Below are 24315 nucleotides of genomic sequence, written 5' to 3'. Positions count from 1 at the left end.
TGACCACTACTTTTGTCGCCACAGAGTTACCTGCAGAGAAACATATCTGGTTAAAATAACCTTAAATTATAACTAACATGCCTTCTTTTTCTCCCAAGCACAAAGCCTGTCTTTAAAAAATTTTTTAAAAAGGAGGGGGAAGGGAAGCAAAGTAAAAACTACCACCTAAGAACTCTCTCGTGGCAATTTACTGGCAATTTCTAACTTTGCGTTTTATAAACAATTGTACTCTCTAAATTTCAGTGCCCCCAGAAACCATCTGTAATTCACTGGGGTCAGCGAAGAAGATGGTCTCCATCTTCTACTAGGAATTTGCCTCAGACCTGAAGCCAGTTAGGCAGGACCTTGACTGCCCAAAGACCAGCACCTTGAGTAGAAGGAAGCTCAGACCTTCAGCCGCTGTCTATAGTGTTATTGCTTTCTTTGTTAAAAGTTGGTGATGGGTGGATTCGTGGAAGCTGTGGTATGACTTACTTGTACCAGACCCAGGAGCTGACAAAGAGCTATTTTATAATTTATCTGAAAAACTTTAAAGAAGGAGGTATTATGCTAAAAGTTCAAAGTGTACCTCATCACCATCTACTGAAGGATGACAACAAAAAGTTGTAAGAAACAGCTCTACTGAGTTGTGCTGTATGCCAAGACCACTGACCCAAGGTCCAAAGGGCCAAAATGCTTGGCCCCTCGTCCTTATTACAACAGTAATAACCAGAGGAATTGGAAAAACCAGAGATAATGTACAACACACTTCAAATCCATGTTAATTTCCTGAATCTTAGAAAGATACTCCCTAAACATTCTGCAAGACAAAAACCTGACAGGACTTCAGACCTTGCAAAAGTTCAAGTTATCTGGTTTCCTAAACTTCTCTTCTGAAAGCTGCATTTCCTAGCAAAATTTTAAAAAGTGTTAAGATATTCTCAATTGATTCTGATAAATGCAGGTTGCCACACTCAACAACTCTGGCTGAGGAAAAATACTGTACTGAATTTTTTGGACAATTAGTTCAATTTCCCATATTCTTTTGCTAGAATAGATGTAGGCTGTTCATTTGAAACTCAAATGTTGAATAAGTGACCTACCCTAAATCCATCTCCAATTCTATTTCATATTGCTGTTTTGTCACGATTTTTTCCTGACCCAGAAAGAAGACAAAATTCTGTTCATTTACATAGTTTATTGTTGTAAACATTAAAATTGTCTTTCTCAAAGAAAGAATTTATCAGAAAAAAAAAAATCAGCGTCTCTAACTGTCATACACCATAGAAAAAAAGGCAGTGACTCATATCATGTGCCATACTGGAAATATACAAAGAAAAATACTACAGAATATGGCAATATTAAAATTCTTACTCAAACATAAAATAATATATTAACTGACAATTTTAGACATTTAAAAAAAAACAAAAAAAAATTCAAAGTGCTCAGTAATTTCCAGGGAGTTATGTATATTATAAGCACTCTGGAAACAGTCAAAAGCTGCTGCATGCAAGTTTTGTTTAGCTTTAGACAACAAAATAATCAAGATATAAACTTTCTTTTATCAACATCAACGGTACATACAACACTTACAAACAAGGAATGTTGGACTGTGTTACAAACACTATGTGTCCCTTTTGTCAGGATTTTCTGATGTGTAATACTTGTGCCCACCTATTTTACAATTGAGAAAATGTTTAAGCTCAGATAACTACCAATCTTTATAAAATCTAACAGACTACATAGTGTCTGAAATACTATTTATATAATATAGACATTACTGAAATAGCAAGTGCCTATAACATTTTCAACCTAGACTCAACATGCTTGTCCCTTTTTTGTGTAGTTCTTTTTTTCTTTTTTCTTTTTTTTTTTTTTGCAAACACACTTATCTTTTAGAATTTGTAATATGTATTCATAAATAGGCACAAAATAATTTAAAAAGCCAAACTGCATTGGATAAATTTACAAGCCTTTCCCTTCTTCAACTCATGCCACCCACGCAACATTTAGTTTTACTATATATTACAGCTTTCTTTACAGCAGAAAACTTTGAAGTCTTTTAAAGGGCAATACTTGTGGGTCCCCTTACAATGTGTGAGTGAATGTGTGCGTGCGTGTGTGTGTGTGTGTGTGTGTGTGTGTGTATGTATTACATTTGTCTTAACTGCAACAACCAAACATGGCCAAACATTTCCCCTATCATACATTAGGAATCTTTCTTCTGAACAATAAACTGATTTTTAAACTGATAATAAAAAGTTTATACCACTGTATTGTGTGCAGTCCATGTTCTAAATCCAGGATGCCCCGGAGCCAAAATGCCCTTTTAGGTTCTGCCTGCAGGTTAGGAAATAGCAACAGTTTTTGTTGTTTTGTTTTGTTTTGTTTTGTTTCTTTAGGGATTAAGGGTCTGGGATTTTTTGGAGGGAGTGGGGGCCGCCGGCTAGAGCTGAGGCAGCTCATGGGGATATCTCTGCCTTGTGACTTCCCCCCTCTGGGTAGTTTTAGGTTTCTTTCCAGTTCCTTTGAAGTGCATGGGAGAAGGTCTTAGAAAGGTAAAGTGTCCAGGAAAAGTTTGTCAATTATTGCTGGCGGTGGTACCAAGTCTTCTAGTTTCAGGTAGAAAATGCGCTGTAGCCCCTGTGTGCAAAGAGTACGGAGTTCTGGGAGCTTCCCCAATAGTTTGGACAAATAGTTGGGGCGGTTCAACCCCCCATTATTGAAAGTCACATGGTCTTTGAGACAATTTACAATCTTGTTTTGCAGTTCTTCCACTCTCTTGGGTTCCTTGAGCCCGTGTCTCTCTGCAGAAAACACAATCAGAAACAAAAGAGGAACACACAAAGCAGTTAGCTAGCTGGCAGGAGCAGGGAGGATCAGTGGCAAGGGAAAACCGGGACAAATCCTGCTGGGCAGTTTTGGAGACCTGCCCTGCAAGTGAGGTACTGACCTGTGACCATAGCCAGGGCAGCAATGCAGGAGAAGGCAGAAATGTCGATGTTCATATTCTGCAAGTTGGAGGAGAATTCAACAATGGAATCAATCCATTCCCCAAAGCCACGAACGCATTGCAACCTGTGCAAGACCACCCCATTGCAAAAGATGAGTTTACCCTCCACTGGGTTGGACCTGCAATTAATACCAAAGAGAGAGAGGGGAGAAAAAGAGAGAGAGAAAAGCTAAACAACTAATTACTTGAAGAGCAATAAATGAGGGATTTAAGAGGTAACTAATTACGGAAGAGTTAATAAAATGTAGACCAGTAGACCTTGAACGGGTTTAATTTCATAACCATCAAGAACGCCCCCTATCCCACTTCCATTCCATTCATCCAAGGTTTCTGGGCTCACTCCTTCCCTTCTCTTCCTTTTGTCTACTCTCTTTTCCTTCTTCTTTCCCTCTTTCATTTTCCTCTTCTGCCCTCTCTCTTCTCCCCTTTTATCTCTCTTTTCCTCTTTCTTTCCCTTCTTGATTCCTCTCTTTCTCCTTTCCCAGCCTCCCTGGATTGCCTCCTCCATTACCTGTACGCTAATCGAAGCACAAACAGTTCTAAGAAAGCGGATTCAAAAAGCAGGTCTTGGTCGGCTTTGGGCAGGTCAGCGAAGCCTGGGATCTTCTCAGCCCAGCCCCTGATGATCTCCATGGAGCCAGTCAGGAGATCATAGAACTGCTGGATATGCTGGGTGTCATCTCCACTCATCTGATAGTCAGGGTTCGCCTGGAACTGGAATTTCATTTTAAAAAGCACTTAATGAGGTTCTCTAAAATATATAACCCGTGAAATTGCTAACCCCGCTTCTAGTAGGGGAGCCGGGTTTTTATAACAATTAAACCTCTCTCTGACCAGTAAGGAAATTAGATGTTCCGGGGCAATTAATTCAATTAGGGATGGTGCTATGAGGTCGCTGCTTTAAATATGTAAATTACCATTTCCATACAGACTAAATACAGTGCCATCCAGCCCTGGGAAACGTTCACTCTTATCTCCACAAAACAATTGACACGTTAGTATTCATGCCAGTCCCAGAGTGGGTCTCGAGCAGAGACGCCCTTTGCAAATCTTAATAAAATGGCAGTGGCTTCTAGGTTTGCCCGACATACTTCTTCCAATTAAAGCCCACACATTTCTCACAGCTGGGATAAAAAGGGAATCTGACCACCTGATTCCCAACACCATTGCCATTCCTTATACTTTTCTCTTTCCTTTCCCGACCCCCAAGCAGGCATTCCCCACCCCGACAGTGCCACAGAGGATGAGGATTAAAGCATCTCTATGGAAGATTGGGGATAAAATCCAAGTGGGGGGCATTTTTGCACAGCCTCTGCTTTAGGCATTAGAGGCATTAGTGTGTGCACCATGGCAGTGAGAGAGAGGTCTCCCGGAGATGGGACCGCTGCGGCCTGTCTTCTCTTCTTTTCTCTGACTGTCCTCATGTCTACACTCCCAGTAATGTGGAATATTTGTCGCCCTGTCTGTGTCCTGTGGCTCTGCTCAGAGCTGTAAAGCCACAGCCTTGCTTGAGTCCGGGGCTTAGTGATGGGTGTGGGAAGGGGTCCTGCCCATCTGTTGGTTTGTCCACATGCTACCCGCCAGCTTCTTACCCTGGAATAGTCCAGGCTGGTCATAGCCGGGTTGGAGTCGACATGGGCCCTGACGAGGGCACTGATCAGACTCACCGGGGGCGAGGGGGGAGAGGGCTCCTGTGGGCTCTTCGGTTTCGAGGGCAAACGACCTCTCCGGCCTTTTAAACTGTCCGTGCGAACCACTGCGAAGGAATAAATGGGTTAGCGTCGCTCCCCCTAGCGGGACCCAGCTGTCGCCTGGGCCCCTCCCGGGGAAGGCCGCAGCCACCAGGCGCCAGGGCAGGCTGCACAGGGTCCCATTGCTTGTAAAGCCTTCACTGACAAGAAGCATTTAAAAAAAAAAAAAAAAAAAAGTGGGGTTGTTTTATGTCGTCTTCCAAATGGGTCGTAGAGTTGAAGGCAAGAAGGGCCCCGCTGTTTTCTCCAGGGCAGGATGGGCAAGCAGGCAGCCGCGCGGTCAGCAAGGCAGGAGGCAGATGAGGGGGAACCGGGAGACAGCCCCCCCCCCCACACACACACATCTTCCCGGCGCTGGGAAGTGGAAAATGCGACTGTAATAGAAGCCGCAGTTTCCCGCGGGCGCAGACGAGGGAATGGGCTGCTTGTTCCGACCTACCTTCTTTGACCATCCCAACAGCCAGGCACTTCTGAAATCGGCAATACTGACAGCGATTCCGGCGCCGCTTGTCCACTGGGCAGTTTTTATTTGCTAAACACACGTATTTTGCGTTTTTTTGTACCGTGCGCTGCAAAAGGAGACAATATAGACCGATTTTTTTTTTCTTTTGAAAATCCAGCAACCCAGGGCATCCAGGAACAATTTCTGAACAGCTGGGATCTACACTCCTCCCCATAAACAAACACATACACACAACTCCTCTTTTATTTTTTTCCTTTTCCTTTTCTTTCTCTTTCTTTTCGTTTTCCTCCCCCAGGGCATTTAACAGGAGAAAATTGATAGCGTTAACATTTGAGCTAACCTTGCCGCTCCTTGCTGTGTTTTATATGCCAAGAGAAGGAGAAGGAGACGCTCAGTAAATACAAATCCGTGGGCATTCATATTATTTACATTCCTTGGAGACCTTCTCTATTTAAAATGATAAGATTATTCAATCAGGATGGCGAAATAAAGAGATCACTTAATTTGACCATAGGGAATTCTGTTCCACTTGGTTAGCTCAGACACGGTTCTCTGTCCTAACCAATTTCAATCTGAACAGAGAAGACAGCTCCTAGCACATGCAAATGACCCTCTTCCAACTCAGGCTCCTGCAACTTCGGGCTAGGGCCTGCCGGGGTGTCGGCTGCGTGCGAGGGGGATGTGACCCCTGCTCTCCGGGTCCAGCTAGTTCCCTTTCTCAAGCACCCAGAGGCCTCCGCCACAGGCCATGAACGGCTGCAGGAAAGCCTCCGCAGACCTCGGGAGTTGGACGACCTAGGACTGGGCTGCCTGCATCCAGGAGGAGCGCGCACTCCGAGGCTCCCGGCACTAGGGGGCCCCTACCTGCCTCCTCCGGCCCCGTCCTCGCTCACCTTAAAGAAACCTTTGCAGCCCTCACAGGTGCGCACGCCATAGTGTTGGCAGGCCGCGTTGTCGCCACACACGGCGCACAATCCCTCGTTGGAGGGCGAGCCCCGCGACGGCGGCGAGGGCACCTGCGTGTCCAGCAGCTGCGATGCGTGGCCGATCTGCAGGCCTGGGAAGCCCATGGACGCAGGCTTTCGGATGGGGTTGGGCACAGCGAAGGTCTGCCCGTCCACCACGTGGTGGCTGCCTGCCTGCTCCGGGTTCATGGGGACGTGCAGGGGCCCGTCGAAGCGCATCTGGCAGCTAGACACGGGGGTGCCGGGAGGCGATTGCTTAAATGAGAAGAGGGAGAGGCGGGAGACGGGCGTTTTCCTCTGCTCGATCATGTGCGTGGTGGCCACGTAGTTCTGATGGAAGTTGTGGAGAGAGCCTGGGTCGTCCCACATGGGGCTGTGCTGCACTTGGAAGCCCGGGGTGGTGGGCGTCGGGGGCGAGGAGGGCTTGTAGTAAACCGACCCGGAATGCGGCATCATCTCCTCGGACTGGGGGGGCAGGTGGCTGTGCTGCTGGTAGTTGTGCATCTGAATGTCTTCTACCTTAATGGAGGACTGCTGTCCGGACAGGGGCATTTGGTACAAGCAAGGTGGCTTGACGTCGTAGCCTGTGCTGTAGTTGTCCATAAAGGTACTGAAGCTGGGGAGAGAAGTGGTGGCAGTGATTTCAGTGTTGGTGAGGTCCATGCTAAACTTGACAAACTCTGGAGTTAAGAAATCGGAGCTGTATTCTCCCGAAGAGTGGTAACTGTAGCTCTGAGAAGCGGGGCTGGCTCCTTGAGGCGAGGACCCATACTGCGCCTGAACACAAGGCATGGCTGGAAATGAAACAGGGTAATATACACTCAGCCTGGTCAACTGAACACTTTCTCCCGGGCTCGGGTACACCTGGAGCTACACCGGCAGCCCGCATCGGTCAGAGAGCATGTAGGGACGCGAGAGGAAGAGCGGAGAGCGAATGCTGCGGGGCAAAACCGTGCAGGGCATGGAAAGACTGGTCCAAAGAAGACCCAGAGCTGGAAAGCTTTTGAGGGTCTTTATTCCCGGATATTTCAAATGCCTCCCCCTTCACCCCATCACACCGACGGTTCTGCTTATATGAGCCGTTCCTCTGAAGCTCGGGTTCAGCAAGCTCATTCTAGAAATACGGTTGAATTGCACATTGTGGATGTTGTTCCCGAAGATAATGGGCCAGGAAAACCTTAACTTAAAGAGTTTGCTGAGGAAGATGGGATTGCCCTGTTTCTCAACGTTTGGGGAACTCAGAGGAGGGAAAAAAAGAAATGAAGTTGCACTAACCTTCAGCCGAATTACAGGCGTTTTCGAGGAAATTAAAGGTGGACAGTGTCGTAATTCAACGAAGGACAAAGTTCCAAGATTTTTAGAAAAGCAATGGGGAGTCCAGCCTGTCTGATCTCCTCCCTGAAATACAGACACAGGAAGCTTCAGGGTGACTTTCCCGACAGATTCAGCTGGGCATCTGTAGGATCACCAGGCAAGCCCTTCTGCGCCCTCCTTGATTGTTTCATTGGCAATTCTTGTGTAGCCCTTACCAAACTCAGCAGTTAAAATGAATGAGTAAAAGAGATAACTGTAAACAACACAAAATGCCACCCGTTGCACTGTGTAAATCTTTGCAGACAGAGAGTTCTGAAGGAGAGAAGGTACTTACTTAATACTTATGATGTAATAAATTGGACCCTAAGATGTAGGGGTGGGGGTGGGGATGGAAGTAGAGGTGGGGGTGGGAATGTAGTGTCATTTCCATTTTAGTTTCATTTAGACCCAAATAAGAAGAAACTAGAGTTTAATAAAATACAGCACTGGAAACTTCGCCTGAATTTTTCTGTGGCGGAAGTAGTTTTTCTTCCAGGAGGGGGTAAAGAAAGTAGAAGTCAAAAATATAATATGAGAAAAATAATCTCTCCCTCCACCCCTACGTGTTACAGAATGCTAGCAAGGCCTGGGCAGACCTGAAGACAATCTGAATGGAAGCATCTGGATTTCCTAAGTGTCACAAGACAGAACACTGGGATTGAAGATACAGGTGAATTGCCATTCATTTCTCCAGGAAACTTGTCTTTCAACATCTTTAACGGTCAAGGGGTGGGAAAAGAAGACCCTACTTTTCCAGGACCATCTTAGGTCAGTTGCAGAGGGAGGGAAACAGCTTATCTGGTACTGGCACCAAGGTTAGAAGCACTTCCCAACACTGGAAGCAGAACACCTCGCCTATACAGCCATCCACAATCTGCCTATTTGCCAGGGAAACGAGTAATTTTCAGATGTTGCCACTTGGAAGGCATTCTAGAGCATCGAGAATCCTATTACTAATGAAAAAGAAAGCCAAACATCCACTCCTTCTGTTCTCCTCCCCACTCCCCCATTATCTTGCTTCCTGGGGAGGAAGGTTAATCAGAAAAAGTAGAAAGAAAGGAGACCCACGACACCCACAGCCTTTGAGAGCTATATGCCTGTGCTGGATATTAACCTCCTGGTAACTTAACAGCTTCATAACTGTACTCTTTACTCCCTTCTCTGTTTCTCTCTCTCTCTCTCTCTCTGACGTATTCCCATACACAAGCACGGCATGTGTCAAAACCAGAAATTTCAGGCAACTTAGTAATAGGACACTCTACCAACACCAACACCAACACCACCCCTTATTCAATAATACCCAGGAAACACTGGCACACCGGCCAGCCGCGGTGACACAGTTCCCAAGCAACACATAAACTGAAGAACTTTCTCCCTGTCAGTTTGTGGGTAGCGTCCAGGCCTCTCGTATATACAGGACTTTGGAGTCTCCTTGTCCAATGGTCACAATCAGTTCCACTCTAAGAGCAAACTTTGGCCACATATCCCCCGGGCAAGTCCGCAGCTCCCCAGACTATGCAAGTCTCCCATCCACGTCCACCAATGAGGAGCCTGGACGCCTTCTGGGAGCCAACTCCCCCCTAGTGCCAAAGCTGGAGTTCGGACAAATGACCGCCGAAGCCGCGCGCACCTATTCCCAGTCCTCCAGCCCCATCACGCTCCGACCCTCTGGCGCCCACTTCGAGAAAACGTACTAACACATGTGGAAGGAAGAGACGTGCAAAAGACGAAAGAAGGATAAAGGAACTCGAGCTGCACGGGCTCTACCTACTCACTTAGGAGTTCTCTGCGTCTCTCTTCATTCATTCAACTCAGCCGAAGTGTAGTTTCCTCTGGGAGTCCTGGTAGCAGGGTCTGACAGGGGTGGGCGAGAGGGGCGAAGGTAACCAAGTCGCCAGGAGCGGCGAGGGAGCAGGAGAAGGCGGCCGGCTGGGCAGGGGAGCAGGACCGCGGAGCCGAGCGCGAGCCGCCGGGCGGACTGGCCCTGGCCGCCAATGTGCCTTTGTTTATGTGGCTCGCGCTGCCGCTGCCAACATGCACCTAAAGTCTCCGCGCGTCAGCGCGCGTCAGCGGCCCGCCGCCCAATCGCCGCGCCGCCGCGCTCCCCGGACTCCTGGCCGGCTCTCGCTTTGGTATATTTCCGACCTGACGTCACGAGCAGGGCCGATTTTAAGGTGGGAACCGTTCTGGGTTCACCTTGGTCGCCAGCTTGGTTTTTTTTTTTTTTTTTTTTTTTCTTTCTTTCTTTCTTTCTTTCTTCTCTCTCTCTCTCTCTCTCTCTCTCTTTTTTTTTTTTTTCCGAAAGAGGTGTGACCTCTCCACACAGGTCCGCGCAGCCCGCAGCACCGCGACGTCTCACCTCGCCTTCCCCTAAACCAAGGGCCACCGCTGCCGCCCCGGCTGCTCACATGTGGGGGAGGGTGCAACAAAAGCTCCGGCGGAAGGGAACGCTGGTATGGGCCAGGTAGCCGGCACCTAGACTAGTGAGGGATGGGGTGTGCCTAGCAGTGTTCTAACCTCATCCACTCACAATTGTCTCCCCCATTAGCGGAAGCGCGGACAGATGTCCCAAGACTCGAGAAGCTCAAAGGCCTCAGGCAGTTAGGGTGGGATTTCCCTAGCCCGATGCATACCCCTTTCTCCCTTTTCCTGTCCAGGGCCGCCTCCTTTGGCGTTAGCATTCTCTCTCTCTGTCTCCCCTTCCCCCTTTACACACACACGCGCGCGCGCGCGCGCGCGCATAAACACACACACACACACAGTCCAAGGTGGAAGGGACTGGGAAGGGCCTATTCTCCATGTTCCCTTCTTCCCTTGCAGTGCCCACGTGCAAGGGAATACGTGGTGCGTGGAAAGGGGAAGAGGGGGGGACAGGTAGACAGTGACCCAACCCTTTAGGGATCCCGAAAGTCAGAGTGAGGCATCGCCCACTTTCCTATCGCAGGCAATACAGCCAAGCAATGGGCAACAGGTGCGCCTTCAACAGAAAGGTGCTCTAACCTCACCTTTGGCCAACTCTTATACTTTCGACACTCCTCAGTGCCCACCAACTCATACCCTAACACGAGTTGTCGAGAAATAACTCAACCTTCCTCTGAAGCACAAGGGCTCTCAAACCTCAGTCTCAGAGCCAAGAGGGAAAGACAAAACAAGGGGAGAGGGCGGGGTGGGGTATCTCCGCAGGCGTAAGTTGTGTGCCCAGCCCTTCCAGGAGAGGGACCCGGAGCACTGTGGTAGCTCGCCGCATCCCCCGCGGCCGCCACAGTCGCCGCTGACTCCACTTTGCACGCCTGTCCACCCGCCCGGCTGAGGGCGTGAGGAGCTTTCTAGCAAAGGAGACGCCACTTCTACAGAAAGCGGGCTCCCTTCGCTTTCCTCCGGCCCGAACAGGGCGGGCCTCTCAGGGCTTCTCCCAGGGGGCTAGAAGAGGCTGGGACGAGGGGAGGGAGGGCTCCGAGGCGTCCCCCCTCTCTGGCCGCGGAGAGTTCCAACCGCCCCACCTCCCTCGGCGTGGCTCGCTTCCAGACTGCAGGAGCCCCTTGGCGACTCCCCACTCCCCGCCCCCAATCCTGGTGTTCTCTGGATGGGCCAAAAGCGCCGCGGAACTATCCGCGTTCTGAAGCCGCTCAGCTCAATCTGCACCCCCAGCCTTTGCTCGCTCCCCAGCGGCTGGAGAGGCGTAGCCATCAGGTGCCCTACGGCTGCCCCGGGAAGTCTCGGGCTCCTCTGCGCCGCAGCCTCTGGAAAAACCTGCGTGACCACCTTAAGTTTCCCCCAGATGTTGCGGCTGCCGCTGCCGCCGCCGCCGCCTCTGCGGCTCAGCGGTGCCCCAGCGGGCCGGAGTACAAATAAAACCAGGAAGTGTGCGTGTGTGTGTGTGTGTGTGTTGTGTGTAGGGGGGTTGTTGTGGCGAGTGAGGGTGTGTGAGTAGGGGAAGAGGGGAGGAGGGCGAAGAGTAGCCTATTAGCATGAGCTCAGTAGCGTCAGCGCCCCGTGGGCAGGAACGATTCCACGCGAACGAAAGGGAAAAAGTGAGAGTTTGGAGAGCAGGGGAGAAGGAAAGGGGTGGGGGTGGCGGTGACGCAGGGGCGCAGGCATTGACGCACCCGCGGGGCTGGGCCCAAAAATAGCAGCGGCTCTAGCTCGGTGGCGCCCTCCCGGGTTCCCTTCCCCTTCCGCGAGGGAGCAGGGCGCTGCCAGGAGGAGCTTTCCTTGATCCCAGCGGTGGGCCAGGCTCCCGGCAGCTATTTTCAGGCAGTCGGAAACTCAGGCGCAGCCACGCTGGGGTGGCGGTTATTATTTTTTAATATACTCCTAGGGAAGCGGGGGCCAGGAGAACTTTAAGGTTGTAACTATCACCCTCCCTACACAAATACGCACAAGTGAGTGGATACATTCCCTGCACAAGTTCCTCCTCTCGTAGGGCCCTTAAAAACACTTGGCTTTAGCCTGGGTTGAGTCTGCGGACAACTGGAGAATTCTCTCTTAGAGAGTGGAGAGTGTTCTGGAGTTCTTAAAGTGAGCTCTGAAGGAGACAAACACTGTAGTGCGGTGCGTTATTCTACAACAGCAACCTGTGGAGTCGGGCTTAACAGAGCCCTTACCCGAGTCTTACTGCACCCAAGACTGAGAGGCAGTTTTCACAGCAGCTATTATAATTATTAGTAAGTGGAAATGGAGGCATTAGGTATAACATTAACAACAGAGAAAAGGTGAACTTTTCCCCCTTGCATCCTATAACCTGTATGAGTTCCCTCTTTTCTTCAAATTCCTATTCTAGTTCCTGGGGAGTGTTACTTCTTAAGAAGACACACTGGATGAAAGACTGATAAACTCATTTAAATCGATTACTGGATAAGCTGCTTCTTGTGTTCGCATTTTTGGTAGGGCTCAGATGTGCTCGGGGTAGAAAGGACGCAACATAGGCACCAGAAAGTGGAAGAAAGGACCCTGCTCAGAACCCCAGACTCCTGTGTCCCCATCAGATTGTGATAGAAGGAATCTCAGTGGAACCGCCAATGTCTGTAATTGACTGATGCTGTCAGTAGGGGGCCTGACTCCACAACGTTCAGGAAGATCAATCATACACACACACACACACACACACACACACACACACACACATACTCACGTACCAGCTAGCTATTTACTACTTAGGCCAAACCCTAGGAGAGCAAGCTGGAGGCCCAAATATTCATACTGTGCTGGAATTCATAAATAACTACAAGTCTTCTATACTTTTTCTATTTTTCTTTAAAGGGGAAACAGTTGGAAAAAAAAGGGGAAACACATGGAATTAGGTTCACAACAGATTTTTTTTCCTCCTTCCCATGATTAACTCACTGTTAGGTCACAGGGGGGAAAAACCAAAATAGTAATGAAATCTCTCATTTTATCACCAAGTAGCTCAAATTGGCATATAGTTTGGAAAAATGAAAGCATGTTTGAAAATCCTATGATTACATGTTTAAATAAATTATAGTTTAGAAAAGGATTCCTGTGGGTGTATTTGCTAGTACATAAGAGAATGCTTTTGTGCACAGAGGTTTAATTACACATATAATGGAATCAAAATGTAGAACTGAACAACCTTTTAGAAAATGTTAAAATGATGCTATAGGCTACAAGAAACTGAAATTTTGCATTTATATGACTAGAACCTTTCAAGATTTTTTGAGAAACATAGATTCCTAAATATAAACTACTTTATAACTCAATTAAAATGACAATTCTAGTTTTTTTCAAGGCCCAGATCCAGATACAACTTTAATTACTGCCATGTATTAATGTGTAAAGTTATCCCCAATGAAGTTCTATTTTCTTAAGAAGTTAAAATAAATAGGAGTAAAAATTGGTCTTATACATAAAGAGCTCCTTCTTTTGAAAACTAAATTAAGTGACAAAAAATTAATTCTTTCAATATATACTATTAGATGACCTCATAAAAGCATTTAGAAAAGTCGTGTTACTACATTATCTTTTATGATATTAACCAATATTAAGCAGAATGTGACACATATGTAAAAAATATTTTTATAAAAAATCAATATAAATAATACACTCACATCTAAACCAAAGTATTTTATTTTATGCATGGCTAGAAAGATTATACTTAATAAAATTGAGCTTTTGGTATAATTTAGAAAGCAAACATGGATGTAATCCCATAGGATTTTCTATCTTAATGCATGGGAAAGGGGTCTTTGGGGATTTCTTTCAGGATTCTCCCAAAATGAACTCAGAGTAGCCCTTCCAGTTCAGATATAGTGAACAGACATAACTGTTTTATTGCAAGAGCTGAAGTAACTTTAAGATATTTCATAACAAAATTACTTAATGGAAACTGTATTAAACATTAAAATGAGATATATATTTTAAGTTATATTTGGACAAATTTACATTCATGGCATTTGTTGCTATTCAGCAGGAAATTTTACATTAGTGATAGAAGAGAGAAATTTTCACTTTGAAATAAAAACTCAAGTTATGGAACTACAAAATCAGCTTTTAATACTGAAGGGTTTTTTTTTTTTTCCTTTCTGCAATTTCATTTGCATTAATAGGGTATTAATTGATGAATCATTTGTTCCTTTCCTATAGGATGTTTACAAAACAAGTCAATTGCTTACCTGATATTCACATTTTGGGTAGTTGTGATTTTTTCCTCAGTTTTATTCAGCCCATTATTTTTTTTTAACCAAAAAACACTAAACGCTAAATTATTTCTGACTTCAATTCAGAACTCAGTTCTAGAAATGTGTAAAGATGTGCAGAAGAAAACAGCACTCTTTTTTCTAGAAGCATCTACTTGCAAAGTAAAATTATAAAATTGAACATATGGTAAAGCCTCATGCCACTCAAAAAGTATTTTGCATAATAAAAATCCTTCATCTTTTAAGCTCTAATGCTTGACTCTCAGTAACCATCTCCTAAACATTTGCTTTTAAAGTAACCTACTATTTTCTTCCTGTGTGTGTGGTAAAATACACATAACATAAAATTCATCATCTTAACCATTTTTAAGTGTACTGTTCAGTGATGGTAGATACATTCACATTGTTGTGTACCTATCACCACTATCCATCTCCATCTCTTCATCTTCTAAAATTAAAACCCTATACCCATTAAACAATTACTGTCCATTCTCCCTTTCTCCCAGTCTCTAGCAACCACTAATATCTTCTATGTAAGAATTCTTTGTGATCAAGCAAGTAAGGGTAACTTTGCTTTTCGATTTCATTGCTAATTTCAGTAAACATGCGGGTGATTAAATTGTACGAAGTCCTAGAAGACTTTTTAAAGATTCTGAAAATAAGTTGCTATATGTGAAGGACAAGGACACTTGAAATTCTAAAAGTAGCTAATAACATTAGTAACTAATACAGTATTACATAACATTTTAAGTAGATAAAATACATACACTTGGCAATAGTTCTTGTATTCATATCATAGCTGTGAGTTTTTGTTCTACCTTTAATGATAAAATAACCACTTCTGATTTTTTCCTCAGCCTAACTGGGGGATAGGAACCTCTCGATTTAATAAAAAATGAAGATCCTGTACGGATATATTACGACAAAGATATATATGCCCTTTTCCTCATCATAATTCTGCAATTATCAAGCCTACAATTTTAACACTACAAAAGTAACTTATAGCAAGGACCCTTATAGTGATAAGTAATAAATCTAATTACCATATCCTTTGAATAGACGTAATATAAATTTCATTGCTCACTTAAAAGTTCTAAAGTTAACAGCATAAACTTGAAGTTGAGTAATTAAGTAATCCTTATATAGACACTTATTAAAGTATTTATACATATTATCTTAAATCTACATCTATCATTTTGCCAATTAAAATTAGGACTTTAATTGCAATTAAGTAATTTAATTGCCAATTGAACAGCAAAATTGCTAAGTGACTAATTTTAATGCCTATTTTAATTACCAATCATGACTGGGGAGGGAGCTAATCAAGTTACATCAAGCAGTACCAGAGTAATGATGTGAAGAAAAAAAAAAAATAGTAGAACAAACATTCAAGGCTACATGCTTTAAAAAAAGAAACATAAATTAAATAAATGCAAACACAATCTTATAAATGTATAAAAATACTGTATTTCAATATCTGAATACAGAACATGAAAGAGAACAAGATTAATTAAAGAAGCCCCTGTCAATCTTCAGTCAAAGTAAGGAAAACCAAGTCAAATTTTTATGTGGTATTTACATGGCACTCACACTAACCCAGATAAAAACAAAGCTGCATATAGCCGAGAATAAAAGACTGTTTCTTGCTTGGCTGGTTAAATATTTACAGATTGACAGTTTTTAAAGAATTCTTTAAAAATGAAACGCGATAAAAGAGAGAAACAAGTTTCCAATGCAGTGATGTAGATTTTAAATTTGAAAAGCAAACAGGGCCAGTGCACTGGGCCCATATACTCTTTCTGGATGGCTCTCCTCCCCACCCCCACTCACTTGAATGCAGAGTTCTATTAGAGGCCTAATGTCTATCCATAACTTGTCCCATGTTACCATGAGAAACACACAAATCCTCCCTATCCTACATATTCTAAAATACGTTCATGAGTAAAAAAATAAGAAAGCAGCTAGGATTATATCAAATTAAAATTACATAGAGCATGGAGAATATACCCTGTCCTAAGAGTATTTCTTCATTTTCAGTTAAAATAAATGTGCCAGCCCAAGATAAAGGCTGTAAACCAGCAGGCAACCAGAAACAGTGGTGAAGATCTCGGCAATATAAACACATTTTCAAAAGTTTTCATTTCCAAACTAATTCTCAGATTAGCAATACGGAAGGGCACTATTTAAAGAGGGAGGTGAAGTTGAGAGTTCAAAAAATAGAAAGTGATTCCCTGGTACACATTAACAATGCTAGTACTTTCCAGCTATAGGGATCCCCCTGGCAGCCAGCCACCTCGTTTAGAGTAACAATGGACATCCATCAAATCTTCGTTTAAAATAAAAGTCATGATGCAAGATACACATCTTGTTTTTATTACTGTGTATGCATACCCAAAATATACATCGTTCATGTCTACAAAAGGGCCTAAAATCATTCGTGAACTCCATGTAATGTTGTAACTTGAGAAAAAGCAAATAGTGCTGCTTAGGGTTTTATTTACTAATGGACTTGAATTCTGAAATGAAGCACAGCAGGACTTTCAGCCTGGCTTTTGAAGGTGGAACACGTTAATAATCATGGGGCCTAACAAAAGGCCGCAATAGCTGCTCACGACAAGAACAGCTTTATAAGGCGAGTTCTGTGTAGCTGATTAAAGGACACACTCACTGCCTATTCAGAAGTCATGGAGATGGAATCATTATTGACAAGCTTACTTCTGATCAGGGTTAAAACACACTGAGTACTGGTGAGAGAAAACCTTAGCCATTAAAAGATTACCAAAAACAGCCCCCAGCAACCGTTGCCCTAAGTCAGATATATATCTTATTGTGTTCTGTATAAGATTTTCTGCTATAAAAATACACAGACGTCTTATATTGTTTGATAATAATTACCAACATAGTGCACTAACTCAAATACTAGGTAACACATCATCATCCATTTCAAAAGTAAGAAGAAAAGGAGAAATATTATCTTGTCATTTCAAAAGGATTCAGAAAGGACATGAGGTACAGATAAACTTCCAGAATGTTAACTTTCTGAAACGTGACGTGACTGAAAATATGTACTTGTTTAGATCGCTTAGGTCTATTTTGTGTTTTGTTAGTCTATCAATTCACATGAATTAATGTGGTTTACACACTGTCAGAAGCAAAATCTTTTAAAAGATAGTACATTTGTTGCTTTCAGATATCACTTAATAAATAGGTAAAAGTTAAAAAAAATGATTCACAAGTTATTTACTTTCTTTGTACCCTTATTTCTTGTTTTCTAGTATTGCCTCTCTGCTTTAGTGGAAGAAAATGGAGGGTTACACTAAGAGACAACCATGTTTATAACCTGAAATTAGAGACAATCAACCATTTTATTAGTCACTGGAATATTTAAAATAAGACCTGTGAAATATTACAGAAACATTCCACTAGGATCTAAACAGTGACTTCAGTATGCTGTCACTGGCATGTTGGTGGGAGAAAAACGACCAGTACTACCCATGGATGATTCAAGTACACACAGAGTATATGTGTATGGGGAGGGGGGTTGTGTATAGAATTGTTTGGCTTCTTAAATTTCTTATATTTCATGTTTCTGAGGACTGTTTACTGTAAGATATTTTCTTATGTTTAAGAATAAAGATTATTTTCTAAAAAAAAGAACTTTAAATAGTTAATTAATAGGTTGAGGAGTTACACAGAAACAACTCACAGAACACACATTTCTTGTAGTTCTTTAATTTTCTGGATTCCAAAAGTATGGTGTTCCTAAACATTACTAATTAAGTAACTAGCATTGGAAATCCTCTTTTCCATTTCTCCATATTCTCATCAATTAGTATTCGGTTGGCTGACTGGCAATTTCTAAGACAACAGTTTTACCAAACTTTATAAACTTTGTATCCTTCAGAAGAGGGAGGGGGGAGGAGGAAGACAATACAGAAACCCTCTTTTACAGCCAGAATGATTTGACAGGGCCCCTCAAACCACAGATAGATGTTATAGAATTTGAACTGTAGCTCTGCAGCTCAGTTTATACCACAGGAACTGTGAGATGCTATCTCCCTGTTGTTATAACGTATCAGGTCAAGGGATATAAATTGTACCAGGTAATTCATTTTGCCGTTCGGAGAGTCATTAAGTTCCTCCCAGAATATATGTGATTGATATCCCTGGAGGTGAAAGGCTAAAGGAACCATATGGCAACATGTTGCATTCCGTATGCTATCTGCCCATCCGTGCTTAAGCTGCCATTAGCAACATCTGTACCTTACGGAAATCCAGCTGCGCCGACGACGGCTGACGGAATTGTACTTGGGGGGGAAATCTAGCTTAGCGCCATTAACTTGAGACTTAGAGTCTATCTACCAGGACGGATGGAAGCTTTCACAATTACACGAGACAACACAAATGCTTTATTAAAGTTTAATTTTGAACTCCCAATTAGCGAAACTGCATTACAAATCGATTGCAATTTCCTAGAAGGCACAGCAAGTTCTCTGCCTGCCTGCCACGTGCGAGAGGCTCCAGAGCAAGCTTTCCAGCTCCCGGCAGCTGAGAGGGGCTGGTTCAGAGCCGGTCTCCGCAGCCCAGGAAGTCCCTAAAATCCCCACCAGCCCCTCCTTCCGCAGGGTGGGGGCGTACCGGGCTAGAACCCGCAGGGAGGGGCGGGGGGGAGTCCTCTATTATCTTGGTCTCTCGGGAGGAGCCTCATCTAGTCAGTCACGCAGAAGTTTCTCTTTCGCTCTTGGCGTTACACCCCAGATCGGCTTCGTGCGCGCGGGCCAGCGGGGCGGAGAAGCCGGGAGACCCGAACCCCGGCAGGGCTACCCGGCGCTCGCACCCACCCCTGCTCCCCTCCCCCCCACCCAAACAAAGCCCCGCTCCAGGTCCAGGATACGTTACCTGCCCGGCGCTCCCGGCCCCTCGGTCACCGCATCCCCTGCTGGCGCGCCTTGTGCGGGTCCCGCTCCCCGGGACGCACAAAGTGGCCGCCCCCGGCCGGCTAAATCCCCCTCTCCCGTCATGTTGGGGGGAGAGGGGGAGACGGGGGAAGTGGAAGCGGGGAGGCTGGGCCCAGGGAAACTTACTGGTAAAATTTAAAAAAAAAAAAAACAAAAAAAAGGTAGAAGCCGCTGGTTTCGGGGGGTGGAGGGGGGGGGTCCCGGCCAGGGGCAAGAAGAGGCCGGTTACCTTTCGGAGGGTCGAGGGCGGGAGGGAGGGGGGTCAGGGAGCGGCCGCCCGCCCCCCTCCCCCGACCCCCAGCGGCGGCGGCAGCTGCACACACAGAAGCCCATTGTCACCGGCGCCCGGCGCGCAGCCCCGCGGACTCGGCCCCGCGGCCAAGCGCGTCAGCGGCCCCGTCAGCCGGGCCGGGCTCCGTGACGCGCGCGCAGCCAGCTCTATAAATAACCCGCCGCCGGGCGGCTCGGGCGGCTTTCCAGTGACGCCGGGGCAAGGCGCGGGAGGAGGAGGGCGAGAGGAAACAATAAAGCCGCCCGCCCGCCTCCCCGGCCTCCCTCCGCCCTCCCCCCGCCGCCCCGGGCCCTTCCCGCCGCGCTCGGCTTTCCCCGCCCCGGCCCGCCCTGTTCTGAGCGCGGCTCGCGGGTGGGAAGGGCCGAGGCGAGCCCAGCCCACGAGTGTAGTAAAGGGCTCGCTGTGTTACTTACTCCCGGCTCGAGTTCGGCCTCTGGAGGCTTTCTCGGCTCTCCCACCCCCGCTCTAGGACAGGTAGGGTGTGTTTGTGGTGGCAGATCCTCAGTTCAAAACCAGACAAAACCCTTCCATCTTAAGTGTTCGGATGTAGCATATTTTAAAGTATATGCGCGTGTTCCCATCTCCTGGAGTTCCGCCTACATCCCTCTCTCTATATAGATCATATCCTTCCTTTCTTCAGACTCCACCACGATTATTTATTTAGGTTTTTGTGGAGCCAGGGCCATATTACTGTTGGAATTTGGGAAGTTGTATATAGGGTGCCCGGTAAGAAACAGCGTGCGCCTGGCTTTCCGGGCCCCTGTTCTCAGTCTCAGAACACTTTGCATATCTTTTTGGCCTTTGGCCTTGAACGTAGCACCAGGCCTTGCACAGAGCACATTTGAATTTTCCAAAACTCTGCCATCGTTCAACGTTTTGGAGTTTCATCAGGGCTTACACTTAAAAGAGGGCTTTCTCCATAGGTAACTTTTTTGTGGGGACATCCTGTTCACGCTTTCCTACTTAGGCCGGTTTTCCTATACCCCAACACTCCTCCTACCCACTAAGATGTTCATATATAACTGGAGGTAGTCTGTTTTCTTGTAACCATCGATTAATGGACCAGTGAGACAATTTCTCCTCCTGAGCAAAATGTCTCAGATATATGAACTCCCAAATTTCCTGGGATGCCGATATATAATTTACAGATGGAAACGGTTTTTAAGGGATCCAGGCCTAGAGAGAGCGTTAAAAGGGTGAGGAGATGTTTGTTGATTCACAATCAAGACAAAATGTGGTAGTGCAGGGTGCACTCTGCGAGAATTTGGAAGACTAGGAAATACGGGTTTTAATTAAGTCCTGTTTGTGCCACCTTGCAGAAATTACAGCCTCGCACTCTGCCTCAGTTTCCTTGTCTTCGAATGGATAAAGCATGGCTTCTAAGCTTCTTTCAACACTAAATTCTGGGATAATAAAGGACAAAATTGTTTTCAGATACCTAAAGTTATGAATATGAATACCTGTGTCTCATGGGAAAAGTATAACCAAATATATAATAATTTGGTCTGACAATTTTTTACTTTGTACATTTCAAAAAGAAAATATGTTAGGGCCCCTTCAGAAAAAAAATGAATTTAACTATATCATTAAAACTATATCAGGAAAAATAATAGTTGTCACTCTGTCCTTCACTTACATGATAACAGACATAATTTCAGTCTGATGTCTTAGGATTTTTCCAACACCATGTTCTCTCACACAAGTGAATGAATTATGAGTAGCAAAATGTACTAGGATCACTTTCCTCCAATTTTGCCTCCAAATCTAGCTTATATAGTTTTTAGGAAGAGGTTTCCAGTTGAAAGACAGGGAATTGTTTATCAGTGGGTGGTGTCTATGAGATAGGCAAAGTCTTCTTCTGATTGACCCTCATCATTGTCAGAATCTGCTTTAATCTTCTGTCTCCAGGTTGGTGAAGGCAGGAAACATAAAAAAGGCAGAAACAAGTTTAGAGCCAAAACATTTGCTTCACGTAGATACCACCGAAGTGTGATCACAACTAAAAGTTAACCAGTATTTTCCCGGTTCCAAAAGCACATCTGTCTCTCTTTCCCATAAAATGTTTCAAATCTCTACTTTAATTTCATTTTAAAGTTCTTTCTTCTGCAGCTTACAAAAAGATATTTTTCTTTCACTACTACTTTCCCGAAACTTCCAGCTTCTCACATAGTTTTAAATTAAAACTCTTTTGCTTCCTTCTTATCCTTTTTTAATGTGATAAATTCCATCCTCCATTATCCTTATCCTTAAAAATTTAACAGGATGAGAATTAGGTTACAACTGAAACATGTCCAAATTTTATGAGGTGGAGAGGTATGGGAGCTTAGCCCTGGAACCCAGGAGAAATACAGTGAAACAACCAGTTTCCTTAAAACAAAAGGAAAAACAAATGAAAAAACTCAAAACAACCACGTTGAAATTTGTGAAATAGGAGGCTGAAAATGTGAAAAATCTTTCATTGGATCTCCTTGATAGCATAAAGCTTGTTACAATTTTTTAAACATAGCAGATGTCTTAGAATATGGACATTTCTCAATATTTCTGACGTTTCTGTCTACCTGAGGTTAAATCCTTTTAAAAGACTCCTCACAGTAACAGTATTGAAGAACTTATTAAAGAAACTACTGTGCACTCTTGCCTTATTACTCAGTTAATCCTGCTCTCTATTTAGAGAGCAGTGCCAGCCAGGTTGAGGCTTCAAAGGAATGAGCACAAATATTTGCCATATCCTATGCAGTATAGTTTCGGTGATAGAATTCATTTCAGAAAATATCATTGAAGTTATAGTATAAGCAAATCTCAGCAACTTTCAAATGGATAAATAGAAGGTTGGCAAGAAAAGTGATGAGGGATTCTCAGTATCAGGAAAGAAACAACCAAGGTTATAGACCTGGGAGTTTTCTGCATTTAAAAGACCAAGAAATAATGGCAGGCAGTGTTCTTATAAAATTTAAAAACAAAAACAAAAACAAAACAAAAGCCACCCAAAACTTGAGCAAAATTAACAGGAATCCCAACATAGCTCAATATACGCACATACAGACATAACCAGCCCTTCCGATAAGGTTGTCCTGATTTTATTTTTCATTTTCCTACACAGAGGAAGGGGGAAGGGGCAGAGAGAGAGGGAGAGAGAGAATCTTAAGCAGGCTCCACACTGAGCATGGAGCAGGGCTGTCGCACAACCCCGAGATAATGACCTAAGGTGAAATCGAGAGTCAAATGCTTAACCAACTGAGCCACCTAAGTGCTCAGGTTGTCCTGATTTTAATGGTTCTGCCCAGAGTGCACAGACTTTGGTAACTCATTGATGGGGATCCCTTGCAAACAACATTTTTTCTGCCAGTATAAATTACAACAACAAACCAGGATTTGTGGACAGTGAATTTTAACCAATTCCTTGCGAGGGGTCAGGGTCCTTGGCCTTATTGCCCTTTGATTCCTTCCTGGTTTTTTTCCCCTTTCTCTGGACTGTCACACAGGGAGGCTGATATAACCAGCTGTGGTTTCCCTTCCTTTTTTAGGAGCTGCCTGCCAGCTGGGTGTAACCAATGGAAAGCAAGAGCAGGAGAATGTCCTACCCCGCTCCCCAAGCTCTAATTCCTGCCAAATGCCTCAGGACCTCTAACTCTGGACTGCAGTAACATTGCCTTTTCCTTTTATTCCCCCAACATTGGGATTGGAGTCACTTCATCCTGTCTTCTTTTTTTGTTTCTCAGCCCTTCTGTCACCTGTTTTACTAATTCCTTGAATTAAATTTTCCCTGTGTTGAATACTTAAAGCAGTTCCCGTTTTCCAGGTTGGAGCCTGACTCCATACATCCTACTGAAGGGCACTATTAGCTGATACACATGGAAAATCAATTGCTCCTTGATTTTTTTTTTTTTTTGCTAAAAATGTTTTTATTTGTTTGTTTATTTATTTTTATTATTATTTTTTTAATTGAGAAGAGAGAACAGGAATGGGGATGGGGAGAGGCAGAGGGAGAGGGAGAAGCAGACTCCCCACTGAGCAGGGGGTCTGATGTGGGGCTGGGTTCCAGGAGGCTGGATCATGAGCTAAGCTGAAAGCAGACACTTAACCAACTGAGCCACGCAGGCGCCCCTAGGAATTATTTTTTTATTGTGCCATATAGAAGGACTCATAAAGCGTTCAGTCCTCAGGAAAAAATCTTAAAAATTTCTTATAATTTTGTTTTTAAAATTTTTTACTGTTCATTACCCAGAACTTCTTCATTAGCTGAGCCTGATACATAAATTCCATGCTAAAAAGAAGAGTAGCATTTAATATCTGTCAAGGTTTAATTTACATCACACAACGTCTATAAAACCCACTAATTCACCAGCTTATTTGTTAGGGGTTTCTCTGTCCCCTTGTATCTTAGAGAGAGAGAGAGAGAGAGAGAGAGAAAAGAAAAAGAGAAAGAAAAAAACTTTCTGTATTATTGATTTGAAATATCATGCATGTGGATCCTTGGGATATTTCAAGATCTAAATTACCTCTATATTTTTTTCCTCCCTCTATTATCTGCTACTGCTTCTCCCCTCCCTCACCACCCCTGTAAGTAGATCTCCTTCTGGGTGTTCATTGTTCATAGCCAGGATGAGGCAAAATGAAGGGCAAACAAAAATGATCTGTAAGTATTTTTGGCTTTCTTTTATAAAATCTGAAATTTCAAGGGGGGAAAAAAATCCAGGACACTGCCTAAGTATCTTGAAAAAGCTTCAAAAAGAAAAGGATTTCCTTGAAACTGGAAGAAGGATTTTTCCTGGGCACATACAAGAGGAGAGAGAAACAGAGAGTGATCAGCATTTCCTGAGAAGAAACACGGAGCTGGGAGCCGATACTGCAGGATTTGCCCAAAAAGAGAGCCAGGAGTTGGCAGAGG

General features: G+C 44.5%; 1 protein-coding gene across 10 annotated transcripts; it reads right to left on the bottom strand.

Moving 5' to 3' along the window:
• Positions 1-1825: 1825 nt before the first annotated feature.
• Positions 1826-19199, bottom strand: NR4A2 (nuclear receptor subfamily 4 group A member 2). 10 transcript variants are annotated; one of them, XM_045066685.1, is made up of 9 exons: positions 9300-12884; positions 7447-7569; positions 6100-6965; positions 5183-5312; positions 4585-4748; positions 3504-3706; positions 3095-3111; positions 2933-2990; positions 2522-2786 (listed from the first exon to the last, which is right to left on the bottom strand). In XM_045066685.1, the coding sequence occupies exons 3-9, from the start codon at positions 6961-6963 to the stop codon at positions 2699-2701; spliced, it is 1524 nt and encodes a 507-aa protein (XP_044922620.1). In that variant the 5' UTR covers positions 6964-6965; positions 7447-7569; positions 9300-12884; the 3' UTR covers positions 2522-2698. The 10 variants fall into 10 exon arrangements, 9 of the variants coding, with proteins under 9 accessions (XP_044922618.1, XP_044922617.1, XP_012907397.1 ...); XM_045066683.1 differs by lacking the exon at positions 9300-12884 and adding an exon at positions 19077-19199 and having other exon boundaries at positions 1826-2786; positions 2933-3111; positions 6100-6948; XM_045066682.1 differs by having other exon boundaries at positions 1826-2786; positions 2933-3111; positions 4660-4748; positions 9300-12878.
• Between the last annotated feature and the right edge of the window lie 5116 nt (positions 19200-24315).

This window comes from Mustela putorius, unplaced genomic scaffold (assembly GCF_011764305.1).
Source record: "Mustela putorius furo isolate JIRA1106 unplaced genomic scaffold, ASM1176430v1.1 tig00003869_pilon_pilon_pilon, whole genome shotgun sequence".
Lineage (NCBI taxonomy): Eukaryota > Metazoa > Chordata > Mammalia > Carnivora > Mustelidae > Mustela > Mustela putorius.
Note: the sequence above shows the minus strand (reverse complement) of the source record. Positions and strands in the feature narration are given on the sequence as shown.

Bases quoted from the DNA above. Each gene is read 5' to 3' on its own strand.
- NR4A2 (XM_013051942.2), bottom strand. From the start codon at position 6,963: ATGCCTTGTGTTCAGGCGCAGTATGGGTCCTCGCCTCAAGGAGCCAGC. The intron at 4,749-5,182 runs GTAGGTCGGAAC...ATTCCTTCGCAG, and splicing joins TGTTGGGATGGTCAAAGAAG to TGGTTCGCACGGACAGTTTA. The intron at 3,707-4,584 runs GTAAGAAGCTGG...ATGAAATTCCAG, and splicing joins CCAGCCTGGACTATTCCAGG to TTCCAGGCGAACCCTGACTA.